Below are 19,246 nucleotides of genomic sequence, written 5' to 3' on the forward strand. Positions count from 1 at the left end.
TGTTCTGACAGTGGCCAATGCCAGGTGCCAGAGAGGGAATGAACAGGCAATCATCAAGTGGTCCATCCCCTATCGCCCATTCCCAGCTTCTGGCAAACAGAGGCTAGTGACATCATCCCTGCTCATCCTGGCTAATAGCCATGGATGGACCTATCCTCCATGAATTTATCTAGTTCTTTTTTGAATCCTGTTATTGTCTTGGCCTTCACAACATCCCCTGGCAATGAGTTTCACAGACTGACTGTGTGTTGTGTGAAAAAATACTTCCTTTTGTTTGTTTTAAAACTGCTGCCTATCAATTTCATTTGGTAAACCCTATTCTTGTGTTAAGGAAGTGTTATTTACTCCTCATATTTACTTTCTCCACACCAGTCATAATTTTACAGACTTCAATCATATCCCCCCATAGTCATCTCTTTTCCAAGCTGAAAAGTTCTAGTCTTATTCTCTCCTCATACAGAAGTTGTTCTATACTCCTAATAAAATATTCTGCAACAGAAACTTAGTTAACAATTATTTTGATGTATGCCAGAAGAGAATCCAGCTCTCACATTCTCAGTTGTGCTGGCACTGCAGGAATAATAAGAGTAAACGATAGTCAAAAACTTGCCCTTGTCTATAAAAGAAGCACATCTAACTGAATACACCCACCGATCAAACTTGTTGAATAAGAAGATATTATTTTTGTGCTCTCTTTTCTAACCATAACCACAACAGAACACACAACAGGTAGCCTAAAATAATAATAATTTCTAATTTAAAAAAATCAGGGAATTGGGGGATTAAAGAATATGCAAAATAAACATGACCTGAGGAGGCTGCAGAAAGTAGGGCCAGAGGTATGTGGTGGCAGTTCTGTATGCATGAGAGAAAACTTAAGTAGCGGGGAGTCTAGGAAAAGCAAAAAGGGAAGGAAAGGGGCTATGCAAGCAGATGGGTGAGGGAAATGGAAAGAGAGGGACCAGCAGGTGACGAGACCCTGAGTGCCATGGCCATAAATATCTACAGCTATATGTGGTGTACACTGAGGTGTGTGCTAGAGTGCTGGAATGTAGAAAGACTGACCAGACAGTGGAACAGGAGAAGCAGCTGTGTAGTAGGAAAATTTCAGCCTTCTGAAATACTAGGTACCTCTTGGTGCACTAATTAAGTGCTCAGTCAGGATTACAGAGTTACATTTAATTTATAATAAACATAAATAGCTAGTTAAGTAAAGTACTATAAAACATACAGTAACCAAGATTTCTTCCACCGTGTATCAGCCTCAGCACATCTTTATTTTCTACCCTGACTTATTTGGTTTACTGAAGGCCTTCTCCACCCAACCACATCCACATGCCTGCTAGACCAAAGTAATACTAAAAAAATTCCCAGATTTCTCCTGTTTTTAGAGGATCACTGACTAGGCTTCATAAATCCTAAAATTTTGGAAGATACTCCTATATTACACCTTCAAATTCATGTAAACTCTTGTCCATCGGATTCTCAAAATTGAAAGAGAAAAATACAGCTGTCTCCTTTTTTTGCAAAATTACACCATAACAGCCATTTGACTAGCAGTCTCCATTAATTATGATGTAATTTCTCTCAGGAGAATCTCATTCTTCCTGATGCTATTCTGTGACTTATTATTCACTTATATATAAAACATACTGTACAATATCTGAGATGCAATAGAACACTGGGAGAATAGGCCTATTCTGTGAGAAATTTTACACATAAAATGACTGTTTTGGATAATTCAGCTGCAGTAAACAGTGAGAACTTCCCAACTGATCTTTACTGCAAAAGTGTACAATATCAGAAAGTTTCAGTTAGCTGGGGAGTCATATCATTCGATGTTTTAAAGATGATCATCTGCGCTCTGAATTGCACCTGGAAATGCAAAAGCAACCAGTGCAGAGCTCTTATCCTACTTAAGGGGCGAAAAAATGGTAATCTAATTATTGTGCCAATCTGTGGTAACTGTCAAAATTACAAAAAGTATATTTTTGGACTAAGTTCAGAAGAACTGTAACTGTTTCACCTCAAACAGAGCCACTGTCTTTCAAAATATCGATCCTCTCTCATTTTCTAAGTTACTAGGAATTGGTTCTACCTGCAAATCCTTTTTCTTCAAGATAATACATGAAGGATACTTACCCATAACCACAGTTTTTTTTAGATGGAACCTGCATATTCCCAACATTTAGAATTGTCCCCATAAATTTTGCCACATATATCAGAAATCCAGGTTTTCGTTTAAAAATATGAAGCTTAAAGACATTGTTTTAGGAATACTATCCTCCTAATGTGGTTTGTTACCCTATTAAGAAATGTTTACTGAAAACTGTCCTCAGAGACACAAAATGTGTTTCTAGGCAGCAACAATGAAAAGTTTCTAATTTCTATTCTAATCTAATGATGTTTGGAAAAGATCAAGGGAATATATTAAAATAAATCTCTAATAATTTCTTATTTAATTATTGTCATGGCTTTAGCTTTAGGATTATCTTGGACCAAAAAGCTCTTAGATAATTAACACTCATCCCATATGACTAATATATTGCACTGTACAAGAACATTAGAAGAACAAGATTAAATTTGTGTTCAATTCCCTGAAAAGATACCACTAAAACTTTTTTGTGAACAAAAGGTATGTATTCATAAAAAAAAAATAATTCACACAAAATAAGATCTTTCAAACTGAGACTCATTTTCTATGAGATTTTAAAATTATCAATTAATTGGATATAGTCAAAAGTCTACATGTGGACATGCTATAAAACTGGAAAGAATGTCCGCAGTTAGGTAATTCCACTTTGAGGATTCCACAGAATTTGACTAATAACTATATTATAGTTTTACCTCAAGGTTAGTCACTGTCATCTCTCTGAAGACATAAGCAGGATTTCCTTCCTCTGAATGGCAGGTAATCTTGAAATTTCCATATGATGAGCTTCCTGTAGGCTCTGGCCAGTACTGATGGCACTTAACCTAAGGTCAAGAGGTTTTCAAAGATGACAGTCTTTAGATTCATAGACCGTTATTTTTCCTCCTTTCTAGATTCGGCAAGTTCCCTTCTGAGCATTTTGTAATTACTCTTGACTTACTTACTGAACATACAGCAGGGGTTTATAATTGAAAACGAGCTATTAACTGCATAACAAATAAAAAATTTCAAACTAGTGTAATTGATATTAGTCCTGAGCAGATGAATACAATTAACCAGTTTCAACTGTTTTTGTTCATATGACATAATCAAAGGATCAAATTTTGACTCTGCAAATGCATGTAACTCCATGAAAGTTCCGTATGAACAGCTAAGGGCAAAATATGGTTTCAATTAGCAGGCACCAAACTTTTCCTCGGATCTATCTGTGTGAATATTATATAACTACACAGCCTGCAGGCACTTAAATACTTGATTTTCATACATAAAGTCAGGTAACATCATGTAGAAGTCCTGCTTCTCTTCTCAACTTTGTTTCCTTCACACAGGCCCCAACTCTAGAGTTCAGTGTAATTGAATAGTGATGCCTTTAACTTTTGATATTACTTCTTTTTAAATATTCCCTTTTGACACCACAGTGATAGGTCCCTCCTTAGATCCACTGCTAACTTCTAAAATCCTAAAATAATCGTTCCTTAATGCAGATTTACATGAAAAAGAAAACATGTTGCTATAATGTGAAAGGAGGAGGTGGCCAGTAAGCAGTGACTAAGATTGCTTCATGGTGGGACAAAACTAAGGTGCATTAGGTGGTGGGTTTACCAAAATCTTTACGGTTAAATGAGAACTTTAAAGACGACCAACTTTATGACAAACTGCTTAAATGCCCAAATATAAATAGGGGTCATTTCAGTTCATGCATATTTTTTATCTTTCTAATCCAGCCGGCAGGGTCTGTAAAAGCAGTCATATCTGCAGACTTTCTGCTCCCCTGAGACATTCTGGCATGCAGTGGGATAATGACTTCATTAGCTCCTTGATCAGCATTAGAGCAGGGAGCATGCCGATAGGTAAGACAAATGAAGTCCTTTTATTTCAATATTTAGCAGTTCTAAAAGAATTCTATAAATATTAGTATTAAAAAACCTTAGAGAACTGCTATTGTGGGTCTGTTCTGAGATCCGCAAAGAAAATTAAAGTAAATTAAAAGGGCACTTGAACTGAAATTCCCTCTAATTGTGTTCCTTTGGGAGCACACAGCATCATATAGTAAAACTGAGTCACTGAAAAATAGTTTAAAAACATTTAAAACACACACCTATAATTATTTTTATGGTGTTTAACAGTGCTGTGCTGGCAGACAATACACGGTTATTTTAACAAGAATGCGCGCACACACAGCTGAACTGAAGTCTGAATTAATGTGACTATCCTCAACACAGACCAGTTTTGCTGGCCAGGATGGTAGACATCTATTGTAAAACCCACCAAATAAAACTCAGAATTATGATGAAATTTCAGGATATTGTAATCAGCCAATTATGCTTATGTGTTTCAAGTTCTCCAGTTGCTACTGAATGTTACAAATAGTATGCCAGCTGTTTTATGAAATACACCAGGTATGTGCTAATATTTGAATGGTACTTCAGTGGACAGAGGCAACACAATGGGCAAAATTATTAAGGAGACAATATCAACCAGAGTTTCAGGTGTAGCTGAAATTAGGTGATGCCATTATGGCAACATACACGTAATTATTTAGAATTACTTTCTTATTTATAATTTGTATATATGCAGCTAGCAACATGTAACATAACAGCTTTTTCTATTAAAAGCATATATAAAAATGGGGTTAAGAACTAACATGACTAACTACTCAAAAACAAATCTTTTTAAATAAAAGATTGCACGTACAGTAGTCAATCTGCAAACACTAATAATCTTTCATTTGATTAAGCAAATACCCAGAGGCAGTACTCCACTGCGCGGAGATACAGCTTGAAAGTAATAGAATTATAAAACTGGAAGGGACCTCAAGAAGTCATCTAGTCCAGTCCCTGGCACTCATGGCAGGAAAAAGTATTATATAGACCATCCTTGACAGGTGTTTGTCTAACCTACTCTTAAAAATCTCCAATGATGGAGATTCCACAGTCTCCTTAGGCAATTTATTCCAGTGCTTAACCACCTTGACAGCTAGGAAATTTTTCCTAATGTCCAACCTAAACCTCCCTTGCTGCAATTTAAATGCCTTACTTCTTGTCCTGTCCTCAGAGGTTAAGAACAACAATTCTTCTTCCTCTTCCTTGTAACCACCTTTTATGGACTTGAAAACTGTTATGTCCCCTCTCAGTCTTCTCTTTTCCAGACTAAAAAAACTCATTTTTTCAATCTTCCCTCATAGGTCATGCTTTTTAGACCTTTAATCATTTTTATTGCTCTTCTCTGGACTTTCTCCAATTTGTCCACATCTTTCTTGAAATGTGGTGCCCACAACTGGACACAATACTCCAGCTGAGGCCTAATCAGTGTGGAGTAGAGCGGAAGATTTACTTCTCATGTCTTGCTTACAACACTCCTGCTAATACATCCCAGAATGATATTCGCTTTTTTTGCAACTGTGTTATACTGTTGACTCATATTTGACTTGTGATCCACTATGACACCCAGATCCCCTTCTGTAGTACTCCTTCCGAGGCAGTCATTTCCCATTTTGAATGTGTGCAACTGATTGTTCCTTCCTAAATGGAGTATTTTGCATTTGCCCTTACTGAATTTCATCCTATTTACTTCAGACCATTTCTCCAGTTTGTCCAGGTGATTTTGAATTTTATCCTAACCTCCAAAGCACTTGCAATCCTTCACAGCTTGGTATCATATGCAAATTTTATAACTGTGTTCTCTATGCCATTACCTAAATCATTGATGAAGTTACTGAACAGAACCGGACCCGGAACTGATCCCTGCAGGACCCCACTTGTTATGCCCTTCCAGCATGATTGTGAACCACTGATAACCACTCTCTGGGAATGGTTTTCCAATCGCTTATGCACCAACCTTATAGTAGCTCCATCTAGGCTGTATTTCCCTAGTTTGTTTCTGAGAAGGTCATGTGAGAACATCAAAAGCTTTACTAAAGTCAAGATATACCACATCTGCTGCTCCATCCCATCCACAAGGCTTATTACCCTGTCAAAGAAAGCTATCAGGTTGGTTTCACACAATTTGTTCTTGACAAATCCATTCTGACTGTTACTTATCACCTTATTTATCTTCTAGATGTTTGCAAACTGATTGCTTAATTATTTGCTCCATTATCTTTCCAGGTACAGAAGTTAAGATGACTGGTCTATAATTCTTCGGGTTGTTCTTATTTCCCTTTTTATAGATCAGCACTATATTCGCCCTTTTCCAGTCTTCTGGAATCTCTCCCATCTTCCATGTCTTTTCAAAGATAAAGGGATAATGGTGGATTTAAGATTCTCCAAAGAACTCCATAGTATAATTGGCGATTGTTGTGATGTCGTGACATTGCAAGACAAATTTATGACATTGCAAAGCAAATAATACAACACTGGTCCAAGGCCTCCTTACAGGATTAAATCATCCCTGTCCAGAAACTTTAATCTAGAAAAAATGACTTTTTTGAGTTGACATAGCTCAGGGGAAAAAAACCACACTCGAAGCAGGTAACTTTGTTTACTACTTCACTGTAAAAACAGTTAGATTAAGTCTTTAAAAACTCATTTATGAAACATGAGAATCAAGATTTATATATGTTTCAATTTTAGTATATGTGCTGACGAAGCAAGTACTACACTAAATGTTAAGACTAGTTGAATAATCCTGAAAGAAAGGGTTTAAAACTGAAACACAGGAGAGCCTTAACTGTATCAATACCTGTGAGCACTCCCATAAAAAAGAAATTCATAATGGCCCTGTTATAACCTAGTCGTTTATGGCCGATTCCAAAAGGGATTTTTAAAATAATATGTGATTAGATTTCAAGTCAGAACTTTGACTTACTCTGCCTCTTTCAACTTGAGTGGTCAACATTACAACCATAGATGAACCTTGTTCCCAAGTCATCTGCCAAAAATCAGGACAAGTGTTCGGTAATGGGCCTTGACAAGCAATGTACTGGTTTATTATGCTGGAAGAAGAGATTTCCATCTAAAAGAAAACAAATTAACAATTATTTTAGTTGTTAAACAACATTAATTTATGCACCACAAATTTAGACTTTGCTAGATAATTTAACTTAGATTTACAAAAAATATAGGAAGAATGAATCAATAATATCAATACTATTAAAATGTTTATCACCAGACCACAGATAAAAGAGCTCACAATACAAAAGAAACTCGTCAAGGCTGAAAAAAAAAAATCTTATTTAAAACCATTAAGAAATCCAAATCTCTTTCATTTAATTAATGGACAGACTTTAGTAGCCAAATACCTGAGCTGTCAAGACCACAGGTCATAATGAAGGCATACGAAAAAACGTGACAGTTCAGTGTCAAAATAATTTTTGTAGACGTATACACATTACATCCACTGTTTACAATATATGATAATTAAAATACTAATCCTGGAATCAAATATCTTTCTTTTCTATTCCTGAAGTGAAAAGTTAGCTGTACTTTGTTATTACTGGCTACAAGACAAAGACCTACTAGGCTAAATTTTGCTACTCTTGAACACTGAAACAACAATGTGCATTGGGTTACTTTGCGCCAATTTTAACTCTAGATAGTTACTTTCTCCCAACAATGACACCATCTGAAATAAAATTCAGGTTCTTGTTGCTGCACATAAAAATCTCTCAATTTGATTGAGAGTTAGTAGGAAATTATCAACCACTGTCTTTTAGATAAACAAACCTACTAACATGTAAGCCAACTGATGAAAATACTTCCCATCCACTCTAATCTATATTAGATTTGAGAAACATTTTCAAAAAGAGTGAATTATCTTATTTTTACATTTTCTGCTGAAAAGCTGCAGTAGCAACTTATAAATCAATTGTTCTTCTCCAGAATACTGCCACAATGTACTTACAGTATGAATGACATGAAATTCAACTCACATTTATATAATTTGCATTGATGTAGTCATCATTACTCTTCAAAATGACCCGTGTAGCATCATCTGAAAAAATATTTAAAGAACATGTTATTTCTCTACCAAGTACAAATAAAGACAGTATTTCAACTTAAAACCATTTACATACACATACACACACTTACAAGGCGAAATGTCTCTGTATCTATTTTTGGAAATATTTTGAGGTAATTTGGCACAAGACATTGTCATTCCAGGCTTCTTCCTATACAGTTGCTAAAAGAGAATAAAGATGGTCAGATAGTAACAGACACAACATAGGACCTGCTAGCTTTAAATTTACTACAGACATTTAAAAAGCATATAAAACAAACATGAAAACATTTTCTATTCACAAGCACGATGCAATATTAATTTTGTTCTTTTACAAGATCATTCAAGCAGCTGGACTACGAGCTCACAAGGCATAGGCTGAGAAACTGAATCATAAACCGTTGTAGCAGGCATGCATCTGGACAATGGTCAATACTATTGGTTACTGTGGGAACAGCAGACACAGTCCACTGGATCTTAACACAGTGTTTTGGGCTGGCAGATACATACTGTGAGTAGACCTTACTGGCTATACTACTGCTACACCCCAAGCCTGCCACCATCATCCTCCTGCACTCCTACACAGTGCTGCAATAAATCTTAGTCTCCCAGTAAATGGGGTGTGTGTGTGCACAGGGATTCCCTCTGTAGGAGTTCTGCTGTATTCCGGTACATAGGCACCTATGTGGAGAGCCCGTGAGTTGCTGCCCCTAACTAAACCAGCACGCTTCTCAATTCAAAGAAATATAGCGAAGAGCCTCACAGTGCATGGGATATTACATGGATAACAATATATACTTCCTGAAGACTCAGGGTAAAATGAAAAACACATTAATACAAATTCCGATTGGACGATTAACAAGTGTATATCTCATCATAGATTTGGATGGCACATTACAGGGAGAATCAACAGTCCCTGCCATGATGATCTTACAATTTAAGCTAGGCAATGTGACATAATTGTTTATTTTCATGAAGTATGCATAATGCTACTTCTATTCTTTATTCTTAATTTTCTTTTCATGTATTTATGTTTATTCATGTCTATTTTATTTAGTTTGCATCAAAATACAAATCATTGTAAGAGAAACTTTGGAAGATATGTTCTTTATTTCTCTTTAGCTAATGTATTTCAATCAGAACATAAACATGGAAACAGGATTTTTCTTTTTTTCATTTGGCTCCTGCTTTTTAATCCTTACTTGGTTATATTCCTCATTTCCAGTGTCACATCTGAGATATAACTATAACAAAAATAGATAGCAAGACAATCTATTTTTATGACTGCTTACATTATAATGATCATTACTTTAAAATATTAAGGAGTTTTTTCCTCCACATCACTTTAATGCTTCACATATAGTCTAAGAGGCACAAGTTGATAAGCTATAATATTGTGTGAGAAACTCCTGTTCAGTTATTTTTGAACCACAGTTTATTTACACCTAATACTCTGCTAACACTGAACTGCATGAACCACATCCATCCATCAGCATAATTATTTTAATATATTTTATTATTTCACTGTACCATGCCCTCATTCACTGTTGAGGTTAGGCAGGTACAATTCCTCCAAAGTCAATGGGGTGACACTCATTTACTCCAGGGGTAAGTTTAGCCTCCGTAGAACAAGATAGTTCTAATTCTGCCTCTATTTATGACTGAACAAGAAGCAAAAGAGCTGAAAAGTGAGCTTGGATATAATCACAATGGCATCAAAAGCTATTTTATTTAAGTTCCTGCATGAAATTAAAAGAAAAGATGAAATCATTACTGTATATCATGCAAAACATTAATATGATTTGAAATGGAAAATTATTTCCTCAAAGCATTAGTTTGAATAGTTCTACATAAAATGAGTGATCTAAGTCAACCAATTTTCAGTAATCTTAGTTTTAATTCAATAGGCTTAATAAGGCATTGCTTTAGTCTTCATTTTCAGTTTAAAAGAACACGAGATTGGTAAACCAAACATCTGGTTTACCTTCTTTCCTTTTTAGAACTATTTGCAAAATGCATGCATTTTTTGTATCACTTAGTACAAAATGAATGCTTATTTTTTAAAAACAAGAACTGGTAATCTATATGATAGCCAAATGAGCAATCCCATGATAACTAATCATTATATAAGCATATGATGGAGGAAAGACTTTGGCAAGGAAACAGATTTCAAGCTTCCAGGGAATTACTATAGATACCAAGTAGTAAAAAATTTCAACAGCTATGAAAAGTGCTCTATATAATTTATTGAGCACAAAGCTGTCCTAAAGAAATTCCAATCCAATTTAAACACAGTCCATAGAACAGGATCAGGTCTATAAAATATATACCAGATTGACATTAAAAGGGGTATCTCCATTTGTCTAGTTACTTTAGTAATGTAACAGATTATCTAGTCCTGCAGCCATATTACCTAATTTCAGAAACTAACCTAGGGTGAGCTGTGTCTGTATTTTGATAGGATACCACCAAAGAATACCTGGGTGTTGAAAAAGTGGCTGTGTTGATTCAGAAGATGGTATTCTTCTCTGAGAGACAGCAATGAGCCAATGTACAAGCATGGTATTAAGGGGAACTGCACTACTCTCTTCAAAATAAATAATAAAAATCAACTACGTATAAAAAAATTCTATTGCATTTTCTTAAAACTAGGGTTGTATTTCCCAGTACTTTGTCCTAATACTTAGATTTCATCTAAAATCTTCCCTGCGATTTAAATTGTTTATGGTATTCTTCACTTCCTGTCTTAATTTAGGTTGTCATCCAGAAGGGATGACACTGGGACTTGGGTAAAGCTTCCTACACCCTTTAGGTATTCGTGGATATGAAAGATGTTACATAAGCATAAGATCATTATAATTGCAAAAACTTGGGAGTTCCAGTTTTAAATGGCTTTACAGTGTATTGAAAACACTTAGATTTTACTAGACAGCTAACGTTTATTCTATGGTAACTATTTTAACCTGTAGTGTTTTAACACAGAAGTTAATTGATGTTTGGCTGTTCTTTCTTTACAGTAGATGAGTCAATTGCCTTGCTGACAGATTCTAAACTCAGTCTAATATCATTCAAATTTGTTCTGTTGAAGCTAATTATTACCCAGAAAGAGACTGGCATGTGCATACAATTACAGGTGGTACATTACTTACATCAAACTGCGCCAGAACAGTTCCAGTGATAAGCCCCTCTGCTAGCTGAATCATAGATTCCCGCAGAGCATTATCATCCTGATGGACACCATCCAGGGGGGATTTCTCAGGGATGTACTGGAAGTCAGGCTCACTCTCCAGCTTCTCTTCCACCACATCATAGACAGCTACAATAAATAAAGGTAGGAAGGTTGAGGGAGGCTCTAACCTAGCATGTTCTTTGGCTGTAACAGTGAATGCTCATCTTTTAAATAAGAAAAATGGCAATTTAGTATTGCTTCTACAGGAAAATCTGTGGTAGAGTACCATTAAGAGTCAGACTTTAATCCATAGCAACAAAAAATTCAGTGTTGAAACCATTATGCTCCACCCTAAAACTACATTGTTATTTACTTTATTGTCGAGTAAGAAATGGATTTTCACATAATCAATACTGCTAAAATCCTGCTCCCTAGCCCTAGTCATATCTTGCCTTGTTTACTGTAACTTTCTCCTCTTTGGCCTCCCCAATTTCCACATCACATCCCTCAAGTCACTGTAGTATCTGTTTATCTTTTTTGTTTTGCGTTTTACTTTGCAGGGAATTAATTAGGCTAAAACTGGCAGACCACTGGCTAGAATGACATTCGTAGGCCCCACTATAATTCTGTGAACACTCTGTGTAAAAGTACTGCCTGTAAACAAATATGTATTCAAATATACACAGTGAAGTACATACTATAGCTAGCACACAAGCATATGAAAAGTTTGCCCATAAAGTAGAACACTGTAAAAACATGAATGAGGAAATTATGGCTACTTTTTAATTCTGCATTTTAAGGCTTTTAATTTCAACCAAAACTATAAACAACACACAAAGGGGTATTGACTTGGTAAATCCATAAACCAATTTAGCAGAATTTAATTTTATATGACTATGACACAGGAAGAAAATATACAAAAACAATGAAATGGTTTAAATACATAGAATGGGAAGTAACATGGTTAAATAAAAAGAAGCCAGAATCATGTGTCAATTGGTTGAGGTAATCTAGTGGAGTGATTTCAACTACTCCAATTATTTCTCAGTATATTTTTCTGCTACATGGCTCTTTATTGTGATTGGATAGTGGAGCAGAATTTAACACCCAGCAGCTGACTGTTGACAACATTCCAACAATATAAATGCCATGAACATACTGTATAAGCTTGGTTTTTTTAAGCATTTTCTTTTATTAAGATGCCTCCAGTAAAAATGTTACCAATAATTCTCAATTGCTTTGAAGATATATTTTAAGTCCTTGAATACTATCATATCTATGCGACAATTTCCAATGACACCCAAACTTACCATTTTGGGATGGACTATCCTCCATACTACAATCAATTTGTACAGTCATCTGGCCAATTTGTACCTAATATGATTCAGGAATAAAATTTATGTCGAGCCCTCTTGCTAAGAATACCCAATTATTTTTCATATCCCTATTTTGGGTATTTAAAATTTGTTTTGAACACTTACTGTTATAGGTATGAATGCTTGCAGTACAAGGTAGTTCTCTGTATTTGTATATGACTGAAATGCTGCCTTCTTGTTGTAATCTTATGTACTTTTTCTAAGGGGGAGCACCTTTTTGTAAAGAGTATTAGCATCCTTAACCCAGGACACAACGTGAAGGCTAGGGAGAAGGAGAGGGAAGATTTGTTGTTACACAGAAATCACTCACCATTGGGTCGTACTAGGAGCACAAGTTCCCCTGAGTGCCTCTCACAGCTCTCTTTAATAAACATGACAACTTGATCATGGGTATGTTCCGCTATATCCCTGCCATTTATCAATACAACCTGGTCCCCTTCATTCAAACGAGGGACACAGAGGTCAGCCTGCAACATGAAACAAATTAATTTTACAAACACAGAGCACTCTAAAAACAAAGCTTTTGTATTTTGTTTCTGTAAAATAGCAACATAAGAAACAGCATAATTGTTGAGGAATGTGGATTCTGCCAGACTCATTTATATAATTGCCACACTGGATCAAATGATATATAAAGCGTTAACACAACACAGTAGACAGTGCCATTCATATGAACACTTCAGTTCACAACCAGGAGGAGTCTGTCATTTCAACATGCCTTTCTGATGCTGTTACTCCCTGCTCCTTGTATGTATGCTGAAGTTGAATGCTTGGATAAGATCTCCAGTGTTTGAATTATATTCTGCATTAACACTGGGGATGCAGGACAAGCTCAGGAATCTCAGAAAGAACAGCAGCAGCATGGCAAAACCTTGACCAATTCAATTTCACAAATCTAAGAGCAGCAAGCTTCTAATATCACATTCAAGGCAACAAAAAGAAGATGGGGGCAGGAGGGCGGCAAAGGAAATGCACCAAATCCAGGTAATCTGGGCAAAAAGAACCAGCAAGCGAAAATACTATTTGTTACAATTTAACCATGGTTGCCAAGAGGAAAGGGCAGTGCATTCCCCATTTATCATCACCACAGCATTGCTAGATGTTTAATCCATTCATTCAAAATTAACTGCAATAGAAACAAACCAATTTGTTATATAGAAAATAAATTAGGAAAAAAAATAATTAACTGGGATGAGAACAATCTAATATAAGATGTCAACATATACATTTTAATGATTTTATTTAGATCAAAGCTACTATGTTGTTTTAATGTAAGCAAATGTGTGTCTTATTCTATTAATTTCTGACAGGTGCACAACATAGAGCTGGCATCACAAAGGCTGAATACCAGGTCATTATTTCTGGCAATCAACTGCCACAATATTGTGCCTAGTTTGAAGACACTAATGGTGCTCACTGAACACCAGAATCACCACCACAGAATCAGACCGGGTTCAATCTAAATCTTGACATTACTCACAACTGCATGTGTCAGTAAAAACAAAAGTGATTTGCAATTTTTACAGCATAAAAGTTTGTCTCAACAAAATTTGTGACAAAATCCCACTAATGTTTAAACTAAAAATGTATGCTAAATAACAATGTTTTCAGGGTGAGTGGGGCATTATATATCAAGAGTCAAGAAACAGCTATTATAACTTATTGTAACCATTTGCAGTGATGAAACTTCATTGTATTGAGAAAATATTCATTTTTATTATTAAAGCATGCACCACACTCATCTGTGAACTTTAACTTGAAAGAAAGAAACAAACAAACTTACAGATAGCAATGTAAGCAGTTTACTTTTATTTAATGCAGGAATTTGTAGAAGAGCATGTAAGTGATACTGGGGAGACTATATTCTGTCTGCAGTTTATTTTCATTCCACTGACCTCCTTTAACTAGCAAAGAAGTATTTTTAACATTATGTTTTAAATATATTTAGTCTCAACATTTAATTGACCAATAATTTCATTTAATATATGAGGCAGTTACATGTGACAAGCTGTCAACAAGGTATGGGGACTACTACCCTAAAAGTAATATGTTAGAGCAATTTTATTCCTAGCAAAGTGTGGCCAGAACATTTTCCCTCAGGGAAAAAGAAAACACAAAGGACTTACAATAATTATGATCACATTCATCTAATTAGAGAAACAAGGTGGGTGAGGTAATATCTTTTATTGGACCAATTTCTGCTGGTGAAAGAGAGATGAGCTTCTCTCTCTCAGCAAAAGAAGTTGGCCCAATAAAAGATATTACACCTACCCATCTTGTCTCTCTAATATCCTGAGACCTACATGGCTAGAACAACACTGCACACATCTAATTAAACACCACCACTTCCAAGTTTTTCTGACAACTTACTGGTGTTCCTGGAGCTACCCTGGACACTATTACAGGCATCTTCTGGTCATATCCTCCCTTTAAAAACAAGTCAACAAGTCACAAATCATGAGTGTCTCTGAACAATCTTTAAAAATATGAATAGACATCCATTTTTCATTACCTTTACATTGAAGCCAAATCTTCCATTTTCATCTGGTTTCATTCTGATCAAAACAAGATTGTCATGGGGAACACCACCATTGGGCTAAACAAAAAGGAAGTATATAACATTACATATAATTTGTTTTCAGCTAATGCAGGCTTTAAATACCACAGCTGTTCCAAATGTCCTCATCAAATGTCCAATAATTGCTATTGGGCCCTGAAAAAGCAGCAGTAACCATGCAAATTGTTTCTCTCACCCCAGTTTGATGTGGGGGATCATGCACTCTGAGTTGCTGTGCACAGCTAATCTGTAAATGTGTTCTCCTGGAAGCGAGCTGGCAAAATACGGAACTACCCAAATCATAAATTGACTAATAAAATTACAAGTCATAAATATAACAGTTACTGCAGGATCAAGTGGATAGGTTACAAATTTGCTGTAACTGAAAATGTATTGTTATATAGCTTGGGCAGGTCACATAACCTGTGTGTCTTAGTTTGCACTGGCTACAACTTGGGTTTAATATGGGGCGAGTTTTGCAGGGAGCTCATGGCCCTACAACTCACCTCTACAGGAACAGTTTGAAATACTAATGTGAGGTTTACTACTCATGCTCCAGGGCTATGTGGAGAGGAATATGAATTGCCCTATCCTGACAGAGCTCGGTGATTATAATCCCCCTGTCACCCTCCCACATCATTTATTTGATTGAGGCAACATCACAAGTCCTCTCCCTCCACCCCACAAACTCCTATCAGGAAATTCCCATCCACTGCTCCTCACACCTCTTCCCACATACAAACACAATTATACATATTTCCTATGCCTCATTCAGCTCTTTCAGAACAGCACTGACGCTGGTGGCATGGCACAGCCATCTGTGGAAGCTACAGACCTGAATCTTGTGCCTTTCAATAAGGTGCCATTTCAATGGCTTTGAATTTGCTTGAACTAGCTACTCATACTTATCCTACCTCACAGGGATGAGAGGTGGATTAGTCATTGTTTTGCACAACACTTAGAGGAAGATGTAAAGTGTTAAATATTAAACAGTGATACTTCAAGTTAAAGGGACTGGTATTCAACTTTTTAAAAACGCACCTGCTTCTCACCACATTGGATTATTTGAATCCTGAAAAGTTAAACTTGCAAAAGAACTCTGCAGTGTGTGGTTGTAGGGGCTGGAAAGAAGTATAAGTTTGCCTGGAGGATCCAGTTTGATGAACTCGAACCTTCAAAAGAAACATCCTCCTCACAAACCAGCTACTCTATCACTGACACGACTACACAGTAGAAAGCCCTTGATTCCAGAAAATACTTATAGTGTTGGAAAGAGGAAGGTTTGGGATAAGAAACAGTGCAAATTAGGCTAACTATGCTTTGTGTAACTGCAAGCCCTGCAAATGTAACTTGAACTTTGAGAGTTAAACTCAGTTTTTTCCCTCTCCCATGACATTCAGATTTAAGGGTTCAGCACACTCAATTAGACCTTCAATTACACCTGTGCAGTCTCATTGCCTTTACTGGGTATGCACAGATTACCTCATTGGAGCTTAAGAAACATTATGTTCATAGAATACAGTGCAGCTTATTCTCCCACAACTGCATTTTCTTTGCTGGGCTAATGGGAGTAAAAAACAGTTGAAAGATATTTTTGTCACATGACTCAACTAAACATGACAGAATACACACCAGGAACAGATCTGGTAAGAAGGTGTTATTTTTACAAAGACAAGGCAGATATCTTTTATGGTCCAACTTCTGTTCGTGAGAGAGACAAGCTTTTGAGCTTACATACAGCTCTTTTTCAGGTCAGCTCTAGCCTGAACCGAGAAGTCTATGCAGCAATGAAACAGCGGTAGAGCCCGAGCCCAAGTCGGCTGCCAAGAGCCAACAGCGGGTTTTTCTTTGTTATTAAGACATACTCTAATATCCTGGGACCGAGATGGCTACAAGAACATGGCATACAACCGTGGAAGATATTTCTACAGTCATATTTCAGAGCAGAACTACATTTTAACACAACTTAGGTTAGCATAAATATAGAAACAAATGGCTAGAAGTTTTATTTCATGATTTAATTTAAATGAAATAAATGCAGGGTTGTCAACTCTCACAATTTTATTGTGAGTACACAATATCTGGTGTTTTACTTAAAGCTCCAACTCAAGAAACATGCTTCCATTTATAAAAATATTTTTCTAGCCCTCAAAGTTGCAGATACAATTTTGAAAATGTGACCTAAATGAACCCCTCAAACGCTCAAAATCCAGAAAGAAAATAACCCAAATTTATTCTTTTTTAAATATTAATTTTGGGGGTTCTGACTCTTTTTGAAAGTGTGAGATTGCCAATACTTTTTATGTAGTATTTACATATCTGCCTTCTTTTAAACCTATGGACAAATTCACTGCCAAAATGAGAAGTTGGTTAGAAACATCTGCAAATACAGGAAAACTAAGGAAGTGTCACAGGGATAAAGGATGCCCCTAAAATGTCTTTGTATGCCATTCCAATAATGTAGCATGGTGAAACTGACACAGGAATATTGAAAAAATGGAAAGATTAGTTGGGGGGGGAAGTGAACAGATCTGACAGGTGAGATATTGTGTGTGTGTGTGTGTGTGTGTGTGTGTGTGTGTGTGTGTGTGTGTGTGTGTGTGTGTGTGTGTGTGTGTGTGTGTGTGTGTGTGTGTGTGTGTGTGTGTGTGTGTGAGAGAGAGAGAGAGAGAGAGAGAAAGAGAGAGAGAGAGAAATTGCTGCAATATAATGCATGCATAAAAAATGTATCAGTAGTTATTTCTACAAAAGCAGAACAATCATCCAGAGGAAAAACAAGATCAACAAACTTGACCCATCAGCTTACTGTGGATTTTTCAGGCGATGCGGGAACATCAAACGTTTCATTAATATGGTTATCCAGTTCTTGCTGGGAGTGTGAATAATGAATTTGGTTCCAACTGTTCTTTTTAGATTGTTTGGGTGGTAGTGCAGGAGGTTGTCCATCTACAGGAGTCTCTTGGGATCTAGATACAAAAATAAAATGGAGGAGCAAGAAAATTTTATTTGAAAATTCTTAGGACTCCAAGTAAACTGAACAAGGGGCTAAAAGTTGAGAGTTACAAAAAATCTGACATTTTTGTTTTCGGAAGGGATTGATTTTGTGGATACGATTTCTACAGCATATATACATGCAAATATATACGTTGTGTACAGTGTATTTTTAAAAAAGAATCATGAACATTCAAAGATTGATTAAGCTAGAGTATTCTTGTTCAGTGTATTGTTTCTTTTAAACAGTTTACCTACTCTTTTAATCCACTTGATCAGTATGTTGGAGATTGCTTTATAAATCTCATATATACTGTGACAAAGTTCCTCCTCTACCTTGGTGGGTCCTGCGCTTATTGGCAGATTTGCTCACCTCAGTGATCTTCCCCACAGTCTCGGTCAACTCCTCCTGTGTCTGATCAGGAGTTGGGAGGTTTGGGGGGAACCCAGGCCAGCCCTCTACTCCGGGTTCCGGCCCAGGGCCCTCTGGATTGCAGCTGTCTATAGTGCCTCCTGTAACAGCTGCATGGCAGCTACAACTCCCTGGGCTACTTCCCCATAGCCTCCTCCAAACACCTTCTTTTATCCTCACAACAGCACCTTCCTCCTGGCGTCTGATAATGCTTGTACTCCTTAGTCCTCCAGCAGCACAGCCTCTCACTCTCAGCTCCTTGCACCTTTTGTTCCCAGCTCCCCACACACACTTCCTCTCCTCTGGCTCCCCCCCGCCTGACTGGAGTGAGCTCCTTTTTAAACCCAAGTGCCCTGATTAGCCTGCCTTGATTAGCTGCAGGTGTTCTAATCAGCCTGTCTGCCTTAATTGGTTCTAGCAGGTTCCTGATTACTCTAGTCCAGCCCCTGCTCTGGGCACTCACGGAACAGAAAACTACTCATCCAGTGACCAGTATATTTGCCTTCTACCAGACGCCTGGGTCTGTCACAATATCTAGTAATCTATTTCTAAAACAAATATACATCATTTTATATTTTTCCCAAGGAGAAAAGCAATTAATTTACATCTTAGACTGCCTGTAAATTAAACTTTAAAAATAAAGCTAAATTCA

General features: G+C 36.6%; 1 protein-coding gene across 8 annotated transcripts in view; it reads right to left on the reverse strand.

Moving 5' to 3' along the window:
* Positions 1-19,246, reverse strand: part of PTPN4 (protein tyrosine phosphatase non-receptor type 4) — a 190,075-nt gene that overhangs the window by 21,383 nt on the left and 149,446 nt on the right. For all 8 annotated transcript variants that reach the window (XM_030579718.1, XM_030579717.1, XM_030579722.1 and 5 more), the window contains 9 exons: positions 17,998-18,157; positions 15,147-15,230; positions 15,005-15,061; positions 12,945-13,101; positions 11,239-11,405; positions 8,182-8,272; positions 8,022-8,083; positions 6,959-7,105; positions 2,848-2,976 (listed from right to left, as the gene is read on the reverse strand). In XM_030579718.1, the coding sequence (XP_030435578.1) occupies positions 2,848-2,976; positions 6,959-7,105; positions 8,022-8,083; positions 8,182-8,272; positions 11,239-11,405; positions 12,945-13,101; positions 15,005-15,061; positions 15,147-15,230; positions 17,998-18,157 (1,054 nt within the window). The remainder of the gene's footprint in view (positions 1-2,847; positions 2,977-6,958; positions 7,106-8,021; positions 8,084-8,181; positions 8,273-11,238; positions 11,406-12,944; positions 13,102-15,004; positions 15,062-15,146; positions 15,231-17,997; positions 18,158-19,246) is intronic.

The sequence above is a fragment of the Gopherus evgoodei genome, chromosome 11, assembly GCF_007399415.2.
Source record: "Gopherus evgoodei ecotype Sinaloan lineage chromosome 11, rGopEvg1_v1.p, whole genome shotgun sequence".
Classification (NCBI taxonomy): domain Eukaryota; kingdom Metazoa; phylum Chordata; order Testudines; family Testudinidae; genus Gopherus; species Gopherus evgoodei.